The sequence below is a fragment of the Enoplosus armatus genome, chromosome 9, assembly GCF_043641665.1.
Source record: "Enoplosus armatus isolate fEnoArm2 chromosome 9, fEnoArm2.hap1, whole genome shotgun sequence".
In the NCBI taxonomy this organism is placed as follows: Eukaryota; Metazoa; Chordata; class Actinopteri; order Centrarchiformes; family Enoplosidae; genus Enoplosus; species Enoplosus armatus.
In genome coordinates, this window is record NC_092188.1 from 15101619 (window position 1) to 15122621 (window position 21003).

A 21003-nucleotide genomic window follows, 5' to 3' on the forward strand; every position below is an offset into this window, starting at 1 on the left:
TTTACCTGAGCCAAAGATAAAGATAAATATCCCGTACCGGTGCGACTATAGGTCAGTTCAGAGGGACCTCCCGAGTTTCTTTCAGTTTGTTTGGAGTCTGTTGCCATTAGCAACGCAGGAGTGTTATGATACCTGGATGGTCCCTGTTTCATCCGCAGGAGGTCGCTGTTTCCGTCACTGTCTGTCTGTCACTTGGCATGTGTGTGTGTAAACTTCCCATTCTGCTTTTTCATGACTAACCTGTGACAAAAAATGGGACCAACTGATGAACTTAATATGGCTGTATGTTTTTATTGCTTTTGAAAAATTATATTGATATTCAAACCAACTAAGTCTAAATAGTTGTCACCATGCTGTTATGATCTAAGCTACTGGTTTCGTTACTTTGGAGCCTAATGTAATGCTACCGCATCCACTCAGTTGCAGCCACTAGTGGGCCCGGAGCGGGGCAGCCATACTGTCCGGCTCAGCCTGGCTCTCTGTGGGAAGTGAGCGGGCATTCAGAGAGGATGCTGAGGCCTGCCAGCCACACGACACATCCATCATTAACCCGGGGCTACTAGGCTGGTCCGGGACTCCGGGCTATGGCTGCACCTATCGCACATTTCGACGACGACTGGCCGATTCTGGGTGATTTGAGCATGGTTTCAGACCAGAGGCTGCTCCCGCAGAAAGGCCGCGCCGCCGCCGCGGAGGAAGCAGCAGCAGCGGCAGCAGCACCGCAGCTCCTCCCGGATGATGGTGATATCCTCGATCTGCACGACATCAGCTTCTCCCCGGGGGAAACCGGTGCTTTCAGGTCCATGGAGGACCTGGTGAACGATTTTGACGAGAAGTTATCCGTGTGCTTCCGACATTTTAACGCCAAGACGGAGAGCATCGCTCCTGTGAATGTGATCGCCGAGGACTCGCTGCTGGAGAAAGACGAGTGAGTGTTGTTGTTGTTGTTGTTGTTTGTGGCCTGTCCGCAGGCTGCTAGTGTTCAATAATATGTCAACTCACTGCTGCAGTGAGACATTTCATTTCCCAGATCAGGAAGCCAACATGTCTCAGTGTAAAGGGTTACACTGTGTTTAAGGATGTGGTGAGGCATTAGTGACAGCTACACACACACACACACACACACACACACACACACAGCCACCATCTTTTGTCATCAAAACTCAGAACAGAGGTCTGCTCTGCCACTGTGATAACAGACTCCGGAAATGTAAGCTAAATTATTTACGCATCCAACCAAGCAGGTGCTCTGATATCGGCATGCTATCGGTAACTGCCCTTAAATGGCTTTTAAAAACAGATATTAAACCGATATCATATTGTTATTTGTACAGCTGATACTTATTTGACATTGGCACTTGTGATTTCTTTCTAGGATCACTTTTAGTGTAGGCCCATATTTCAGTTCAGTTGTTTTATATTGTATCTTATCTTCATGAATATTATTATTGCACAAACACCCTGTATGATGAGTATTTCGTAGACTAAATGACTAATCGACGGTATATTTCCTGTTGCTATCGAATAATGGTGAATAATGGATGAGACTCAGATATCCTGACTGTTAGTAGGGGTCAAACTTCCAAAACACTGGATCCTACATTTCCCAAAATGCAATTCAACAGCACTTTTTGTTAGACTTCCTCTGGCTGGTAAATGCCCAACTTCTTGTCTCCTAACCCAAACTTAGATGACCACAACGACATCATCGGGGCTCTCTCTTAAATTTAAAGTCTGAGGGTTATTTTAGACTTTAGATTAAAGACTTTTATTTATTTTCTCCACAGAATCTGGAACACTTTGACCAGTAACTATGGGCGCGTGATGCCGGTGGATTGGAGACAATCTCGAACATGCTCCCTCCACATCCCCACATTCAACCTGGAGGAGAAACCCGTGAGTGATTTTGCCCCTCCCATCCCTTCTCTGTCCCACTTTCCCTTCAACCCCAGCCCCCCTCCCCTCCCTCCCTCACCAAATCTCTCTTTTCCGCTCATCTCACAAATCTCAAATGTTCATTGTGCCAGGGTTTAGCGCTTTGATTAAATTCCCTCCCCCTGTTGTGCTCCTGGCCAGAGGAAGACTGATGTCACGGCGGAGCTGTCGGACGATGAGGAGCTGAGGGAGCAGCTGGACATGCACTCCATCATCGTCTCCTGCCTCGCCGAGGAGCCGCTTTTCACAGCAGAGCAGGTAAGTCACATGATAACCTCCAGCAGAGTTTATCCTGGATGCTTCCGCTCTGTGTCGAGCCTGTAAATGCAGAGGTGTGTTTCCCACAGAGATTTAATAGCTGATGTTCACTGGCTTATTTTGAGTGCTGCCTCTCTGATGTGTGTGTGTTGGTGATCTGTGCAGGTTATTGAGGAGATAGAGGAGATGATGCAGGACTCTCCTGACAGGGAGGCAGAGCACAATCCCTCTCAGTCGGACCTCTCCATGCTCTCCCTGGACGTCCAGCGGTCCACCAGCAGCCCCAGCTACGAGAGGCGTGAGTGTCCGCTGACCAGGACTTGGGGTGGGACAAATAATCAGTAATATATGACATGTTCTCTTGTGACATGTTCTTGATAAATTATTTTAATGACTTTGAGAATGCATAAAAAGGGAGGTGCAGACCAGTGTGAGCTTCATTACAGGTTTGTCAAAATTAAAGGATAACTACTTATTCCTCTGTGGCATGACAACATTGAGCTCCCATTGTTGACCAAGAACCAAAAACACATTGTGAGCCGCACTGTTTCAGCGGGTGACATGTTCCTTCCTTATGATGAACATGGGCACTGTAATTTATTTGACAATCCCATGTACACCTTCCTGCTCACTAGAGCACCAACTGTGTATAAATCTGCTGCTGAAAATAGTCCCCATAAAATACACTATTTACTTCTGTTAAAGTAATGATTGCTAAAAACTACAGTGCCCAGCTGTTTTAGGACATTACTGAGCCTTTAAAAAAAAAATCATGTAAATATTCGTGGCCAGTGTCTTCAGTAAGAATGAACGGACTTAGGACTGAGAACCAAGTTATTCTTGAAAGAAATACTAACGCATTGTTGGTTTTGGTCTTTTCAAGGGATTTGTTGACAATTCTTGCATTTTGAATCATTTTACAGAGTAGCTGATTTTCTCAGTTAATGTGATTGTGTATTACCTATGTGACAAATCATATCTAATTTAAGCTCAAAGGTCCATATACTACCTGCATCTCACGGTCCTTATTCATGATGTCATCGTGATTATGGGCAATGGATTCATGAGGGTGTCATAAATTACCTTGTGACCCGTGATTGGTTCATGTGTAATAATAACTGATGAATGAAGGATCAAAAAGCATCAACAGCTGTGTTTTGTGTGTGTGTGTGTGTGGTTCAGGGGTGAGGACCCTGAGTGTCGCAGAGCTGAATGAACATCTGGAGCAGACGGAGACGAACATCAGGAGGTTCTCAGAGGAGCTGGTGCAGCAGCTGGCTCTCAGGGACGAGCTGGACTTTGAGAAAGAGGTGAAGAACAGCTTCATCTCGGCGCTCATCGACGTTCAAAACCGGCAGAAGGAGCACCGGGAGCTGCTGAAGAAGAAGAAGAAGCTTAAAGGTGGAGCTGGGACGTCGCAGGTCCATGCAGAGAAGACAGTTGGATCGGTGAGTACGTCATTCTTTGAGTTCTGTTTGAAGGACACATTTCCAGCCTGGTTACGAGATGTTGATTTACTTATCTTCTTGTTGATCTCTTGAAACGTCTGGATAGTGGATAGGATATCTTAAGATCTTTCTTTTCCACTGTTTGCTGCATTTCTTGCCGTATTTCTTGTTTAATTTTCCCATCTTTGGTCACCCCTCGTGGTATGTTTCTCTGCTTTACTTCCTTCCTCTTCAGCGCTTCAGCTTGGAGGGAATCTCCTCTGTCATTCAGCACAGCTTCCGGCAAACTTTTGGGAGCGGGTGCAGTGAAAGACAGGTTACTTTGAACTTCTCTCTCAGCTGCTGAACGGAATCCTTCTGGTTTCTGCACTGAAAATACACACTTTGATAGGGATGTCACCTTCATCTCAGCTATCTTCCTTTTCATAATATTTAACCAGATCTGCAATTAAAGTAAAGGACAAGTCTTTTTTCCTTTTTCCCAAACGTTCTTGCATTCTGCCTTTTTCATTTCTCTTCCTGTCTTCACCTCTGTTTTATGATGGTTTACAGTATTTGACCACAGTCATCCCTTATGAGAAAAAAGGACACCCTCCTTCGCTTGAGGACCTCCAGATCCTGACTAAGAGTAAGTTTGTTCATCTGTGACAAAGGTGCTTGAATGTTAGTGGCCATGATCGATCCATTCACTCTGTGTCTGCTGCCTCGCAGTTCTACAAGCTATGAGAGACGACAGCGACAAGGTGCCCAGCCTCTTAACAGACTATATTCTCAAAGGTGAGCTTTTCTCTTTTTTTGTGTTTACACATTGTTGACACGATGTGTTGGCAGTGTGTCTGGACTGTGAATCATGTTTCACAGAAACCAAAGGATCAATGACCACAACAGTGGTTTTGCATGTTACAACCCATTTACTATAAATCTTCTACAGTTAACATTACCTTTGGCCATTTTATCACACATTGTAGCTGTTTCCTACATCTCAGTTTTTGGTTTGAGGTCATTATAAAATCATCTTGAAACATGCTTGATATAGGCAATCTATCACTGTGAACATGTCATTGCCTTTAGTTTTTTAGTCAACTTACATTGCTGTTGCTTGTTATTCAAAACAAATCATTTCACAACAAGATGTGAAAATCGACAGTTGGCTCCTATGAAATATTGCTTTTATATGTTGTATTGTTGGAAAATCATTTGTAGATTGAAAAACAATAAGCAAATAGTCGTAGTGTAAAACACGTAATGTAAATCTGGTAGTTTAAAGGTTTGGTAGCTGACTAAATTAAGACTTAGTCAAAAAATGTTCATGTCAAGCAAGTTTCAACTGCAAACTGACCTTCACACAGTACTGAAATCAGCCTGAAGGCAAAAAAAATAAGCCTGTGCTGTAGAAAATGATAATGCAAAATATTGTACACATGATACAAACAACCAGTGTAGTCCTTCAGTGCCTCCTGTTTCATGTTCTTCCTGTCACACGTGTTCTCTTTTCATTCTTTCACGTTTTCTTTCTCTGCTTCTTACAATCTAATTTCTTGCTGCCTTGCGCTCGCTAGCTCTGGTGTGAGCGCTGGATGGAGAGGTTTGTGACACATTGACATGTGATGTGCACTGTTGTGGTGTTGCCGCTCACACTGGGAGAGCGCCCCCTCTCTGCCACCGAACTGTAGTGCAATCTGACCCTGATGTTCTCCTCACTTCTCCCCTCTCCCACGCGGTGACCGGCTGCAGCGTGGCTGATCCCTCTTAGTGTCAAGACTCACTGCCACACACACACATTAAAGCTCTGTTTACCCTCCGGTTTACATTGAAGGCTCAGTTTTATGATTAGTTATCTAGCACTGCATTTGGTCTCTAGCTGCATGCAAGTATTCATGCTCACCCACCCTCTTCAGAAATAGGTTCATGTTCTCATCTTCAGATATTGTAGCACTAACCGGCGTGATGAAATTATTTTCCGTTTGTTTTTCCTCTTCTTTGTCTCCCACTTTGTAATTTATACTGATCCCTTCATGCTGAAGCTTCATCCCTGGCCACTCGTAGCTCAGCTAATATTCTTTCTCTACTGTTTTTACAGTGCTTTGCCCAACGTAGACCAGAGGGACGGTGCTGAGCATTCTGCGGGGGCTCCAGATAGTTCACCATGGCAACAGGATGAAGAGGACACACTGTGTTTTTTGCAGACATGAAGCACACTTAATTTATTCCTGCATGTTTTTACCTCAAGATGTGTCTTTTTTGAGTTCTTTTCTTCATTTTGTTGTATTTATTTTGTGTTGAGCAATGTGATACCGGAAACCTCGTCTGTTCCTGTGCATTTTGACTTCTTTTCAGTGTTTTTGAATGTTCTTGCACTGTGAAAGAGTATCCTAAAAAATATAAATTATATAAGAAACATACCCAGATAGATATACCAGCATATGAGCTGCATTGTATGGAAACTGAGCTTAGCTGGTTGGTTGTACAAGCAGAGCTGCAGTACAAAGGGCTTTTTTATTTATGTGAAGTGCTCAACTATCCACTGAGCAATGACCAAATGCACAAACGTTGCAGTAAAAGAGAATTAAAGAGAGTTTTTGAAGCATCAAAACTGTAAAGCATAAACAGTAACGTATGATTAAAGAAGACGTTATTGATCCCCAGGAGGAAAAGTATTACAGCAGCACACGAGACAGATCAGAAACATATGTAAGAATAATAAATAAAGTGGTTAGTTACCTTAAACCAGTGTGCATAAACATAATGTAAGTGCAAAACCATCATATAATTCAACACAGCCTTCCATGTAGCAGAAGAAGTGCTTTCATCTCAGCAGAACACTACGTACATTATTATTATTAATCTATGGAAGACAAAGTGCTGATTGTCAAGGTGATGAAGTCTGGACTGAAATTAACTAAATAACTAACTATGCATTTGAGTGAATAGTGACCCATGTCTGTACCTTTGTGACGCTGACTGGAGCTCTGAATCAGAGCCGCAAGCGTCGGCGTGCCTGCCGTGCACAGGGCAGCGTATGCCATGACTGGGCATTGTTATTCTGTGTGTATTCATGTATATGAACAAGCTGCCTTTGCCTTTGCCTGAACTTTTTTGTACATTATAAATTACTTATTTTCAACGAATGTCAAATTGCTGGACTACTTGCAGAACCTGCTTCATTGTTAATTTATTTTGTAAATATTTTGTTTCAAATATATTGACAAAATCACACCCTCTTTGTCTCTATATATTTTATTAATTCATAGTAGACATGCAAACAATAAACACACAATAACAACAACAAAAACACGCCCAATCAGTGCCTTGTAACAGAAATGTTATCACATGCAAGACAAAACATAATAAAGTCACATGAAGTGCAAAATAAGGAGTGAGTAAAGAAATAAAGCCCCATTCTATAAATAAACAAAATAATTATGAAAATAATAATAATAACAATAATCCCTCCATATCATTTCATTTTCTATCACCCCTCCGACCTTCTTCCTGCATATGATTAAGAATCCGATAAACATAAATGAGAATTTGAGTAATTGGTCATTCGCACAAACAAGGTGTTGCTTGTCTTGTGCGATGTGATTTATATATAGAAATGATCCTAAATATGTTATTATATTACATGTAGAAATATACATTACATATACAGCAAAGCTTTCATGAAAGGTATAAATTCAGATGTATTAAGGTCCAATGACCCTTCATAAATATACAATACAATGTCTACAGGAGACAGTGTGTACACTGGAAAGACCTGGGAATTGGATTTGCTTAATATTGAAGACGTAATATGGAGTCTATGAAAAATACATTACTCCCTCTTTATAATCAAGCTGTTTGTCTTTGAATATAATAATGTGAAACGTGTTGTTATCCAGTTTTTATACAGTAAGTACAAGTACAAGCAATAGCCAAGCTACTCTGACTGTATTTACTCATGTTTGGAAGTGGAGCTTTTCATTGCATCACTTTAATGTTTCATTTGACTGTGAGATGTGTGTGTGTGCAGATTTCAGAGATGTGGGATCACTGACAGTCAGCTTCTTCGTTGTTGGCAGAGGTCACCGAAACTCAGAAAAGAGATGAGATGTAAACAAATATGAAATTTTATGAAAAAATGAGAGTGTTTCTTCATTATATAAGTTTCTGCCACGTGTTAACTGCACCCCGTCCAGCTCACTGAAGAGATCCAGATGTGGTGCTGTGGGACGAACCCCAAAACATCCAACCTCTGGCCTGTTGGAGCCCTCAGCAGAAACACAGTTCAGTTAGCAAGCAGCATGAAAAGGCACTTTGTGGCTTAATGTTTGCTGCTCCTAAGTGGCTCAGACAGTTGCAGAAAGATGCTACAGATGAATTATTCAAATTCTGTTTATGTAACAAACTCACGCACACACGCACACACACACACACAGGCACGCACACGCACACACACACGTACACACACACACACACACACACACACACACACACACACACACACACAGATAAGACTGTGATTTATTGGTAACCTACAAACATGTGGAACACTTCATGTCACACTTCTGCTCACAATCCTGCTCACCATCCGTCTCCCTTCAGCGTTTCAAAAAGCAACACAAACAGCTGTTAAACATCTGCAAAACATTTGTTCTGTATGATTTCCTCATTCAACTCTGTGCCGCCACTGTGGGTGTGTAAAACACAACAGTCTGTGTCTGGCCAGAGCTCAGAGCTGAGAGGAGCTTTTTCTGTGGTGCTGCTGCCTGTACCAAAACAGTTTCTTTACAGTGGATTTAAAGTATTTTTCCCAAAGTATTATGGATGCTAGAGTGGTTCTCTGGATGTTTTGCCTTCTCCTGCTGGCACACTGCACGCTCCAGCAGACCTCCTCGAAGAGAAGAAATGGCAAGAAAGGTAGGACTTGATTTTAACTTGACATTGGAAATGAAAACAAAGTCCTCACTTATTAAATCTATGAATAACTTTTACAGAATAACAATACTGAACTACTGTGTGAGAGTTCATCAGTAACACTGACTGAATGCATTATGCTTTAGAACACATTTTGCATTTGTTTGCCTCCACAGACTCTGCTGCAAATAACGCTGCAATTGAGGAGATGAAGAAACAGATTGATGACATTGTTCAAGAGCTGAATTTGCTGAAGGAGCAGCAAGCTTTACAGACAGGTATTTTATATCACAACAGCACCAACATGCTGTATGTAAAACAGAAAAGAGTGGCTGTATTGTATCTCATATTTCAAACACCAATTCAACAGCTTTCCAGTGATTGAGAGATTGAAAGATTGAGAAAACAGACAACAATAACACCTGAGCCACACTCACTTTCTCCTAATCCCCCCCCCCCCCCCCCCCCTCAGTTTGTCTGCGAGGCGCCAAGATCCTCGGCAAGTGTTTCCTGGCTGACCCAGTGAAGAAGACCTTCCACGCAGCCAGTGATGACTGCATCGCCAAAGGAGGCAGCCTGGGCACTCCTCTGACAGGAGACGAGAACGACCAGCTCTACAGTTATGTGCGCCAGAGCATCGGCCCAGAGGAGCACATCTGGCTGGGCATCAACGACCTGGTGACCGACGGCCACTGGGTGGACCAATCGGGCTCCAGCGTGCGCTTCAAGAACTGGGAGACGGAGATCACCCTGCAGCCGGACGGAGGGCGCGGCCAGAACTGCGCCATCCTCTCCACCACTGCCAACGGAAAGTGGTTTGATGAGAGCTGCCGGGCTGAAAAGGCTTCTGTGTGCGAGTTCAACATCGTCTGACTCTTTCTGTCCCACATCAGCATCACTCTGTGCAGATAAACACTCATATGAACATTACAAAAGAATGAAACATGTAGAGTATCAGGTATATTTATGCAATGCATTGAACGAATAACGTGCTGCATATTTCTAAAGCTCACATTTTCTTCACCAAGCCATTCAGTGTGACCTCACACAGTAGTCTGGGATGTCATTGTGTAAGCTAAACTCACAGAGGCGTGACATTTTACAGACATCCAATAAGCTTGTGCTCTCCAACACTCTATACACATATTTTATAGCATAATCATTAAGGTAAACACCACTGGATGGCTTGTCTTTGTTATGTGTACTTTTATGTCACCTGCTGATAAACGCAATAAAGTTCCTTTCTGGTTCTGAATGTCAAGTTATGCTGCTTATATATAATGATAATAAACATGTGTCTCCTCAGTTGAAATCTTCTCATTGTCTTCTTGCTAAAATCAAATATTCAGCAGATATAATGGGAATCTTTTGCTCATCAGAGGGAAAGAAAATGCTTATGTAACAACTCATAAACAAACTCTCTAGGTTTTCGGTTGCTGTCTTTTCACAGATTTTGCAAGACAAGCGAGGTCAAAAGTTTTCACAAGTTTTTCTTTCAAAATCAAATTTCATATCATATGTGTTTTCTCTGGGCTCTGACATAACAATCTCAATAAAGGCTCTGAGGAGAAAGTAAAAGTAAAAGTAAACATCAACAAAAAAGCCAGGAGTAAGATGAGCAGTACAATGAGGATGGTGTTTTTTTATTTCTCACGTGTCACCACTTCACATATTCCACGACCAAAGTCATGAAAATTTATATTAAAGGCAGAGAGGGGGATGTACAGGGGGAACGCTGTGCAGGAATTTAAAACCTTTTCAGATTTCCGAAGAATTTACTATCTAACCCCCTGGAGGTTTCCCTGTCCTACTTTCCTCTTGATGTCCACTTGAAGTACAATGACTTATCGTGTCTCCACCCACCCACACTTTATTCATCATGAAAACCTTAAGTTTCTGTATTGGCACTCTTTACTCACCCAAAGGAGGATTACATCAGATCAACATGTTTGGATGTCTCCATGGATATCCACTGATGTCAGCAGCAGAGGCAGCTTGTATGTAGAGAGCATGTCCTCATCTCAGTCCCTTTAACACTCAATGTCAGTTAATCAGACTATAAAGTGTTTATGGTCATATTTTATATGGCTCTTCATCAAATTAAATTAAAATTCAGAGAGTTCTTACACTGATTCATAGCGAGCAAAAGGACACTTTATTTCCTCAGGAACGCTGTCTCCCTCTGCAGTTCATTCCCTGAAGTGCAGGAGGCAACACGAGCTTTACAGCACAAACAACACACAATATATTCAGTCTTTTTCACAAGTCTGATTGTAAAACCTGAACCCCATTTATTCTGGCATCTTTTTGGTTAGATAAACGTTCAACATCAATACCCTAAGCAAAGATTATCATTTTTTATCCCAGTTAATGTACAAACTTCAATTTTACAAAACAAAAACTCTAACTTAGCTTCTTTGTCCTTTTGTTTTGTTTTGTTTGGTACAAAACAAGATCAGTTTATTGTTCAACTGAGTCTGTCTTCACAACAGCACATGACTGGTCTTGAACACTCATCACTCTGCTGTTAAATTATATGCCTCACAGCGTCACTCTTTTAAAAGCTACGTGTAATTAATAACAAAATGCCAACAAAGACACTGGCATTTCTTTGTGAGATCTAACTTTTTGCTCACAAGACTGCAATTAAGTGTGTATAAGGGTTTTAGTTTCACGTCATTACAGTCCAGCAGAAGGGGTCCATGGTCCTCAAAACAAACAGTATAATATTCATCAGGATGCACAAGTAGAAAACAAAAAAAGTCTCTGTATGACCAGAAAAACAGATCAGCAGCTAGCAGCAGATCAGTCTTTAGATTCCCAAGTGTATGAGTCCAAAAAAGAACAAAAGCACTCCTTTTTTATTCATCCCTGGACCCAAAAATGGCTGCAAACAACACTTGGATAAAAACTGCATTAGCAGGAGTGTATTGACCTCTCTGTAAGGCACAGTTATGGTGTAATGATGCTGTATGTAGAAGTCTCCACAGCAGGTGCAATAGCAGTGATAAATAATAGAAAGATAGTTCTCCGTGCACATACGCTGCTGCTGCAATCTCCTGCAATACAGGGCATCATGTTTTGATGATGCTATAAAAGTGTAGTGTATTGCAACAGCAGTGGAGCCTCTTTTCACCGGTTTCATGATAAAAATGAAAAACTAGTATGTAAACAGCATGTTTGCTCCTGTGTAAACAGCCTTAATATGTACAAAATATCTCAAAATCACACATTTGTTGTGTAAAAGCAACACAAGATCTCTTTATAGTGGCAAAAACTGGCAAAAAGGCTATGATTTTGTACTGCTTTCAAAACAAAACGCCTTCATCTGAGATAAAAGAAGGTAATAGCGACAGGCAGGTTTGAACAGGGTTATTTTGTGTGCCTGGCTCCTGTGCAAAACTACACTCAAGGAAAAAAACAAGGGCTTCTTGCATGGCTGAACATCAGGTAATCACACCAGAGAATGGATATCTCAAAAGTTCAAGTAGGTCAAGTGAAAAGCAGAAAGCAGAATCCAATCTCCTCCTCAGTTCCCTCCCTCTGGCTCCAGCCGCGGCCCCAGATTGGGAGAATGTTCCTCTACACTTTGGTCCTCTCCACTTTGGTAAATCTCATTGTCCACCATGGGTTGGACGTGGCTCGGAGGCCTGACGGGAAGCGGAGGCGCCTCTTGATATGAGACCCGAAACTGCTGGTTAACCTCGCCGTCGGCACCCGTGTCTTTAGAGACAAGTGGCTTTTGCGAGTCTGTGTGCCCTGTGAACGGCCGGTATGTGTCAAACTCTCCGTAGACGCCGATCTCTACCCCCTTCCTCAGCAGGTGTGTGTAGACCAGCGTGTCCTCGATGGAGGCGTACACATGGGACTCGTTGTCCTCACGTGTTTTTGGGAAGCCGTTGTGTCCTGGCAGGAAGATGGTGCCGCTTGGATTGTAGATGGACACTTGATGGTTCAGCTTCTTCTTCTTCTTCCTGTTTGGCAGGAGAGACAACACGATGAGAGTTTTATACACAGTTTCTCTTGCAACAATCTGACCAGTTATGTAAGAACGTTTTAAATGAAAATCTCTTGCAGACTGAGGCAGACATGAAGTTTAGCAAGATAGCGCCTTCTTTACTAAAATAATAACTCTTTCCACAAGGGAGCAATTTGAAAAGACAAAAATACTTATTTATAAAGTACAAAAAGTAAAATTAAGGATAAAACACAAAGCAGATGCACTCACCTAATCACCACACAGACCACTACCAGCACGATGGTGAAAATGACCAACAGAGCAGCCACCACACTCAGGATGATAGTCAGCAGAAGGTCTAAAAGAGAGGAAGCAACAACAAATACAATCTTTCATTAATACTTTATGTCATAAATGAAGTATACAATCCTTTTAATGACATTCTAAAAGAAACATCTGAATCCTGGAGACAAACTAATATATACATTAGTTATTATATATATTATATAGGTTCTGTTTCTTGGGAAAGTGTCTGCAGCCATGCAGTTGAGGCTCACAATGACAATGCTAACATGTTGATGTTTACCATGGTCATCATGTTAGCATTTGTTAATTAGCATTAAACACAGAGTACAACTGAGGCTGATGGGAATGCCGTTAGTTTCGTAGGTGTTTGTTCATAAACCAAGTGACAAATTGAAATGTTGACCTATTTCATGTCAATTCAACTATGGAGTCACGCTGACAGTGTGGCAAAAAAATACCATACCACCCTACTCTTAGAGATGATGCCTGTGTGATCCATTAAAACATCCAGTCCTAAATGGTTTTTAAAAAGTCTTATAAACTCTGATGTAGACCAAGTGACCCTGCTAAATGTCCTCTTACTCTTGCTCTTCTGCAGGGTGATCTTGGTGATGACGCTGAAGTCTCCACTTTCAGGCATGCAGTTGGACATGTTGAGGTAGAAGCTCTCGGAGACGGTGATCTCGCTCTTGGCCATCTCATCCTCCCTGCGGCTGTAGTCCTCCTCCGGGCGGCCGACTCTCTGCACCCTGATGTTGGTGTGGCGGTTGCTGCACTTGGGCTGGCTGAGGTTGGCAAACATCAGGTGAGCGTCCATCCTCGCGGGAACACTGACGATCCAGGAGACGGTGGAGTAGGACTTCATTCCTACTGGCCAACCAGGAGTGGCCAGAAGGACAGGAGTGTCTCTCTTTGGAGACACTGTGAATATGTATCTTTCTGAATAGGATTTAGAAAGAAAAATGATTAAATATCTCTGATAAACAATCTCTTTCATTCATTCAGTCAATCGAAGCTTATTGTTACCTGATATCTCCTCTTTCAGCGTGGCATTCAGCACATCCAGTGCTTTACCCCCCATGCCGGACACAGTGACAGACACATTGGTGTGGATTTGAACCTTTTGTATGGATCCCTGAGGGCAGAAGAGGCCAACCGGGGTGCCATCGTCTTCGGCCACTTTGATAATGAAGCTGTCATTGCATGGCTGCCCAGGTAGGGAATGCTTGAGGGGCCGAGCGGGAGAGGTCAGCTCCACAGTGCCGTGCTGAGGAGGACGAAGAGTCCAGGTCACGCTGCTCAGATGGACGGGCAGGCAGGTCGGCAGCCGAGGCACCGACAGCCTGGCCAGAGTCTTCGGACAGTCTTTGAGTCGACTACACTCTGACGTGAAAGCACAGGTGATTTAAATCAAGAGTGGTTCAGAAATGAGACTGAATTTCTACCTTCAGAAGTTACGGCAATGAAAGGGAATTATAAATAGTTTATACACACAAAATCTACACTATGAGGTTAACTACTTGGTGAAAGTCAGGGTTCCAATATTCACTTGGACAACAGATCCAAAGACTTTTCAATAACCTTCAAGGTTTGTCTGAGTTAAGGACACAAAATGTATGGAGTAAGACAAGATATTATTCAGCCAATGGGAGGTTGTTTTCAGTGCAGAAATCAAGTTAAATAATGTCATAGTTCATTCAAGGTTGCAATGAAATGGTATTTTAAAATCCTGCATGCATGACACACCACATTCTTTCCAAGGAGAAAACAGCTTTGAGATGAATATATGTATGTTTCAAGTGATTACTGATGTTATATCAATGGAAATCTGCACCACAAAATGCTCCTTTGTTAGGATGTGATATATTAATCCAAGTGAATTAGTTTCAAGGCTTATTTTCCAGGCCCAGGGAAGCCTCCGCTGAACAACTCAAATCTGGATTTACCGATGACTCTCGCGGCAGTGACTTGTATGTCCTCAGGAAGGCAGTCCTGGAAAGTCAGGTCACTGTTTGACGTAACAGTGATCTTCTCCTTCGACACAGAGTTCATCTTCATCTCGCAGTCGGAGGCCGGCCTCAACTTCTGGATGTGAAGAGATAGGCCCTCCATTTTGCTCACGTCCACTTTACACGACACTGCAGAGAGACAGTACAATAAGATATGAGCATGTCTTCTGTTTCCTTTTTCCTCTCTCGGTCTCACACACAAATGCAAACGAGTGAGCTGGTGCATTTCAGCTGAAACCCTCATTCATCACAACCTCGCCCAACAGGAATTTGAATTTTGATTTGACTGATGGAGCAGAATGTGATAACGTGATTCTCCTGATTGCCCCGGGCGCCGAAGGAAGTGTTTCCTGGTGAGTGCCTCCGCTGTCATTCATGACTCAGCGATGAGGCAATCCGAGAGCCCCCCTAAACTCAGACGCGAGGCCCACTCTCCACATCATGGTTTCATTACTCATCCACGCCAATGCTGCCTCAAAAAACAGGGAAAATTGTGTCACACCTGACTGATGAAACTGAACCCTTGTTGTAACATGATATCAAAATGAGTTATTTATATTTAGCAATCACACGCCTGCCGCAACATGCAGAGGAGACATCATTCATCCTCTAAACCACCAACTCTTAGCAAGTCTCCATGTTGCTCCTGTGCTCAAAGGCAAAACTGCTTTCATTTATAAACTGAGAAATCAAATAGTTGATCGACACAAGTATTATCTAATATACTTCTGAGGTGTGATTTTTTCTTAGTCCACAGGTAAAATTTTTTACATTTGCCAAATAAAAGTGCCATAATTTGGCACTTTATGTCTGCTGATCAGGCTTAGTCAGACATTTCAAGATCTCAAGCACCAGTAACTTATCAGTATTTCTAAAAGACTAAACCATTTCGGAAATTGAATTGTAGCTGGTACCTAATACTTATTTGAAGTAAAACTTTAAAGCATTTGATTTTTTGACCACTTGGTGACGGCAGGACAAGCTGTAAACCCTGACATTAACACCTTATATAGTTGATATGGCATGTTAGCAAACAGTTGCCTGTTTACATACATCCAGCTGACACAAAGCAATCCATTTCTAGTTGTGCTTGTGGCCACTTGATGAATGTAAGTCCAATATTCACTCTCTTTTAACTCTCTTTTTTAACACTGATGAGAGCTGTGAGAGTGAACCAAAACAGCAAAGTTGTGGGCTGGAAAACCAAAACAACGAGCTGAAAGATGTTAAAACGCTCTCTAGAGATAAGAAGTTCACAGAATCATCCCTAGAAATAAGCCTACATCTCAGTTTGTGTCATTGGTATAGTATGGATAAAAACAACCCCCTATGAGATCAAGATCAACCGCAAAATCTAAACTTTGGCTCAAGGTCTATCTGACCACTTTATTTCATAAATATTTGAGGTGTTTATAACATCCCATCTTCAGAGGGCCAAATACATAACCATCTTGGCAGAAGTGAAAAGTTAAAACTTAAAGCTAATCGGCAGCATCAAGTGCATATGATGTACAAACCTGGTGAACTTTTACTTGAAGAAGACACCTTGAGATTTAGGGACAGCCCAGGAGAACCAGCACGTCTTCTGTCCATCTCGCAGTTCCTCAGCGTGAGGGAGAAGTTCCCCTGACTCTGGTCCGGCTGGGGGTCCGTCAGCCCCAGCACCAACGCCCCTCTCCCTTTGCTGTGGTACTCCACTGCTGTGTCCTTCTTCAGACATATCGGCTGTGTGACCTTTAAGAGCTGAACAGCTGTCTTGTGTTTGTCCGGGACCTGAAAGTACCACTCCATCACGTCGTCATCAGGAAAACTGTCCGGGTAGTTTGGAGACAGCAACTCTGAGGACGAGGCCCCTTTTGGTAGCATCAGTGTAATTTTGGCAAGGGCTTTGAGAGAAAAAAAGACACATACGACCGTCAAATAATGTGATGTCTGACACACGAGACGTGAGACAGAGAAGAAGTTATTCAGGCACAAAAATTAAAACTAACTCACATTTAATTTCCTCCCCAACAGACACATCAAACTGGCCATTTTGCAGCTTCTGCCCTGCTGGGACTTCCACAGAAAAGCTGCCTTGAGTCAGTATCTGAGCACTCCGGATAGTTCCCATCCTGCAATATTTCCCTATGGCCACGCTCCCTGTAGTCTGGAGGGCCTCGAGGGTGTAGCTGTGTCTGTCTGGACAACTCTCAGACGGATTAATCTGTCTTAGACCCGTGTTGCTGAAGTCTATTTTGAACGCTTTCGGCGCAGAGGCCCTCAGGTTCCAGGTGAACTTGCGTTTAAAACCCAGCAAAGGAAGCGAGCCGGAGTCGGCCTGGATGATGTGGCTATTGCACGACTTTGTGGTACACTCTGAGAAGAGATATTAACAGAAGACCTTTACAACAAATGAATCCACCGTACTGTGTTAGTTCAGCAAGATAATTAGATTTCTTTATAAGACAACACTTTTTGTTTTCTCTCACAGAGGCTGCAGTGTTCTTACCTATATTTCGCACAATTTCCACGCTGAACACATCCTGAGGCCTGGAGCAGTCAAACTCCACCATGGCAGGCGTGTTGTCTTTCAACAGAGCGTTTGTTTTACATTGTTGTGAGCGTCCTGCCCTGGTGCACACTGTGCAACCTTTGGCCTGACCACTACTGATGGTGAGGGTGGTGCCTCTGTCAGGGGTGACGGTCACCTCCTGGAACCCTGGAAAAAACACAAAGCACGGAAATTTGATTAAGAGAAAAGGGAGAAAACGTGGGGGTGAAACACCATATATCCAGTCCTGAACAATCCTGAAAATCACAATGTAAAGAAGTCTTGCTACGCATTAAATATATGCTTTTATTCACTGTTAACAAAGTCACAATGACTAACTGCACTGAGAGATGAGGCCAACAGCTTGTCTCCTCTCCTTCTATGACTAACCAGGCCTGTACTGAGCAAACACAGCCTTGTTCACACACCTAATGTCGTCTCTCTGTTGGCCTCTCACATATCCTGGTTCACACTGTGTTATTTCACTTTCTACATATAAATACTCGTGTACGTTTCTGAAGGGGACAAAACAGACACAACCTATCATCTGACACATGACACATCAGATTAGCTCTGTTCTGTTGATCAAACAGAAAACCGCCGCGTTCAGTCACGTACAACAACAGAAACTCCACACTGAGACGACAAGGTTCAGTTTTGTCCTTAGCCTGATCTGCCTTGCAACTTCATTTACTCTGACAAAACGAATCAATACACTCATTAAAGTCATTCAGGTCCCAGCAATTCATCCACAGCCACATAAGCACAATAATAACAGCTTAGAAATTCTAAACAGCACAATAATAATGATAATAAAGTCCTATAATCTGAGGAGTAATCAGTGTCCATATTAAAAGAGCAGATCTTCTACCTCAGCAACACTTGAGAGTAAATCTGTCCTGCTGGTTAATAATTAAGCTTGAACTTACCTGAAACAGTGAAGACGATGACTGTGAGGAGTACAGTCTGAAGAGAGGCTCTTGATGAGGACATGCTGTCCCACAGTGTAGCTCTAGAACTTTGATCCTGAGGGAAACCAGTGGAGATCTGCACATATTTCACAGCTTCTCCTCCAGAGCTGCGACCTTCCTGCGCCACATTTTCCTCTCGTTTACGTGAAGCTCAGCTCGTCGTTGTTAACACACAAAACTCCTCCACTTCCTGTGTGTGCGTGAGTATGTGTCAGCAGCAGCAGCAGCAGCAGCGGAGTGTTAGAGCACCAGGTAATGTAAAGGCGTGGCCATGTCGGCCATTTTGGCAGGTACAGAGTTCATTAGTGCGCTGAAACAAACCCTGATGTAAGAAATAAAAAATACAAAACGACTAAAAAAATCACTGCAGTTCAGTTATCTCTGCAAATAACACCAACAAACATTTATTTACAATAAAAAAAAACACCATTAACATTTGAAAAGGTCAAACAAAGTATAAACTATCACTGTAATTATAGCCTATAAACATGCAGTGATACCGTATCATTATTATCATTACGACATTATAACACAAGTCAACATGAACTTAGCTGAATAGATTCCCAGTGCAGAAACATATATTTAAAAAAAGGTTTCTGTAATGTTTATTTGTCTTTATTTAGATTATGCACTAATTGTTGACTAATGCAGTCTAATACAACAATGTTCTGCTTGTGTTGAAACTGTTTTAGAGAGGTGTAATATGCAGAGAGAGGTTTCTGTTATTTTGTCCACCCCTCATGAAGGGAGGATTCATTGCAGGGCAGCTGAGTTAGACAGCATTCATATACTGGCAGCTCAGTGTATATTTATTCTCATAGGAGTTAAACGATCGATAGGCTGCGTGTTAGGAGCTTATTTTTACACTTAAACATCCACTCTGATTGCTTTTTGCTGAGTCAGTCTGAAGGTGTCCTCATCACAAACTGGTTTGTCAGCTCGACGGGACACACACCGAGTTGTTGACAGATCAGGCTGATAAAGTCTCTGTGGACAGGACAAGCCGCACTACATGCGCTGATACACACTGAGGCTGGTATGTCCTACTCATACATTTAAGAAAGGGCAGGTTGTATGTTGTCCACGTGTCTGTTAATATTACAGCGATAAAACCAATCTTTATCTACACTGAGCATAAAATAGAGAGGAGTCCAGTATTACTGTAATACACACAAACTGCAACACATCTCTAAAACAGTTTCTAAAAACTGAACATCCGCTCCTTCATGAAGGGAGGATTTATAGCAGGAATGTTGTTTTAGACTGCATTAGTTTTAACTTTGGATCCCATGCTTTGTTCACCTGAAAAAGGTCTGAAGTCATTTGATTTAGGCTACAGAGAACAGGTCAGACAGAATCTGAGGTATTGCCTATAACCAATTTTATTTTTATTTAAACCGTTGGAACATTAATACAAATAAGCACGCATATTGAACTTGACATTATAAATCTAACAATATAAATATTGAAACCCTCTCTCAGTCAGTCATAAACAACATCTATGTTTTCAGAGTGTATTGGAAAAGAAAAACTATTACATTGACTTTGAACATATAGGTTATATATATATCTATATATATGATATTTGTGACGGCACACTTTAAAGTTCAGTTGTCAGTGCAAAAGTCCTACACATGGGATAAGGCAAAAAACTTTCTAGAAAGATTAAAAACTATACAAACACTGTTTAAAGAGAAAAGTTTGCACAGTTTACGCAGACATAATCTATAGGAAGGCCTACAAGGGTATACAAAACACATTGGTGTTGGTCCCAATATAGATCACTATTGGCTAGTATAATCCGTCATACTTTACCTTGGTTGTCCTAACGAGGAGGAGGTCTAATAAGGGTTAAAGAACACCCCAAACTAAAGCATTTGATCAAAAAGTTCCCCAAAGCTCCGCAATCATTCACTCAGGTGAACAGTTGAATGGCTACAATTATAGTATAGGCAGCGCAGGCTAATTATAATAAAGATTATTTCAATTATCTCGGTCTCCTCTGCTCCATCCCATTGGGCAGAAATCCTGCAATGATCGGGACTGGCCATATGAGAGCAGCAACACTCCACACGATGATGACCAGAGTCATGAAACAAGCCACAAGTGTCGACTCGATTGGCTTCCTGTTCAGCCTCCAACTTTTGTCCCCCTTCAGCTCGTCGAGGCTGAAATCCACGCAGCAGAAAGTGACCTGATCCCCGGTCTGCTGGCCCCTCGACCTGCCCTGGCCGAACCTCCGGTAGCGGGACATCCCGCAGCCCACGCACAGCCGCAGCTCCTGCTGACCCCCGGTGACCCCGAGGTGCTCGATGACGACAGGCGAGATCGCCCTGTTGAAAGACGCGGAGAAAAAAGCCCTTCCGTGGTTGTTGGTGGTGTAGATGAGCACATCACACTGGAAGCCGAAGCTGCTGTCCCAGCGGGCCACCAGCGAGGTGGGCAGGAGTCTCTGGACGCTCACGTTGCACTGGGACAGGGTCTGCAGGGAGGAGGCGTCGGGCGAGGCGTCGCTCTCCTCCACAGACCTCTTGGAGAAGCGCACGTCCACCTCCAGGTTAGCCAGGAACCTGTTGGAGGAGTTGATGGGCGGCAGGAGGAGGTCTTCGTCGCTCCAGCCTTGGCATCGCTGGAGAAGTCCGGCCACCGCTGTGAGAGCCAGCAGGAGAGTCGGGGAGTCGTTCAGCAT

The 21003-nt window shown here is 42.8% G+C and overlaps 4 protein-coding genes across 4 annotated transcripts; 2 read left to right on the forward strand and 2 right to left on the reverse strand.

Annotated features, from left to right (window-relative positions):
* Window positions 1–581: 581 nt before the first annotated feature.
* fez2a (fasciculation and elongation protein zeta 2a) lies at window positions 582–5211 on the forward strand. The gene is made up of 9 exons (XM_070911889.1): window positions 582–928; window positions 1788–1896; window positions 2077–2193; window positions 2359–2491; window positions 3376–3641; window positions 3877–3957; window positions 4194–4269; window positions 4353–4418; window positions 5201–5211. Exons 1-9 carry the CDS (start codon window positions 585–587, stop codon window positions 5209–5211), a joined length of 1203 nt encoding a protein of 400 aa, XP_070767990.1. The 5' UTR covers window positions 582–584.
* A 3232-nt stretch (window positions 5212–8443) lies between these two features.
* Window positions 8444–9842, forward strand: clec3ba (C-type lectin domain family 3, member Ba). The gene is made up of 3 exons (XM_070912495.1): window positions 8444–8540; window positions 8714–8815; window positions 9010–9842. Exons 1-3 carry the CDS (start codon window positions 8444–8446, stop codon window positions 9408–9410), a joined length of 600 nt encoding a protein of 199 aa, XP_070768596.1. The 3' UTR covers window positions 9411–9842.
* Window positions 9843–10669: 827 nt separating this feature from the next.
* On the reverse strand, window positions 10670–18440 carry LOC139290154 (CUB domain-containing protein 1-like). Its single transcript, XM_070911847.1, has 9 exons — window positions 18273–18440; window positions 17302–17511; window positions 16806–17168; window positions 16328–16696; window positions 14748–14939; window positions 13828–14184; window positions 13384–13740; window positions 12766–12853; window positions 10670–12511 (listed from the first exon to the last, which is right to left on the reverse strand). The coding sequence occupies exons 1-9, from the start codon at window positions 18334–18336 to the stop codon at window positions 12067–12069; spliced, it is 2445 nt and encodes an 814-aa protein (XP_070767948.1). The 5' UTR covers window positions 18337–18440; the 3' UTR covers window positions 10670–12066.
* A 1807-nt stretch (window positions 18441–20247) lies between these two features.
* On the reverse strand, window positions 20248–21003 carry LOC139290155 (transmembrane protein 158). The gene has a single exon (XM_070911848.1). It carries the CDS (start codon window positions 21001–21003, stop codon window positions 20302–20304), a length of 702 nt encoding a protein of 233 aa, XP_070767949.1. The 3' UTR covers window positions 20248–20301.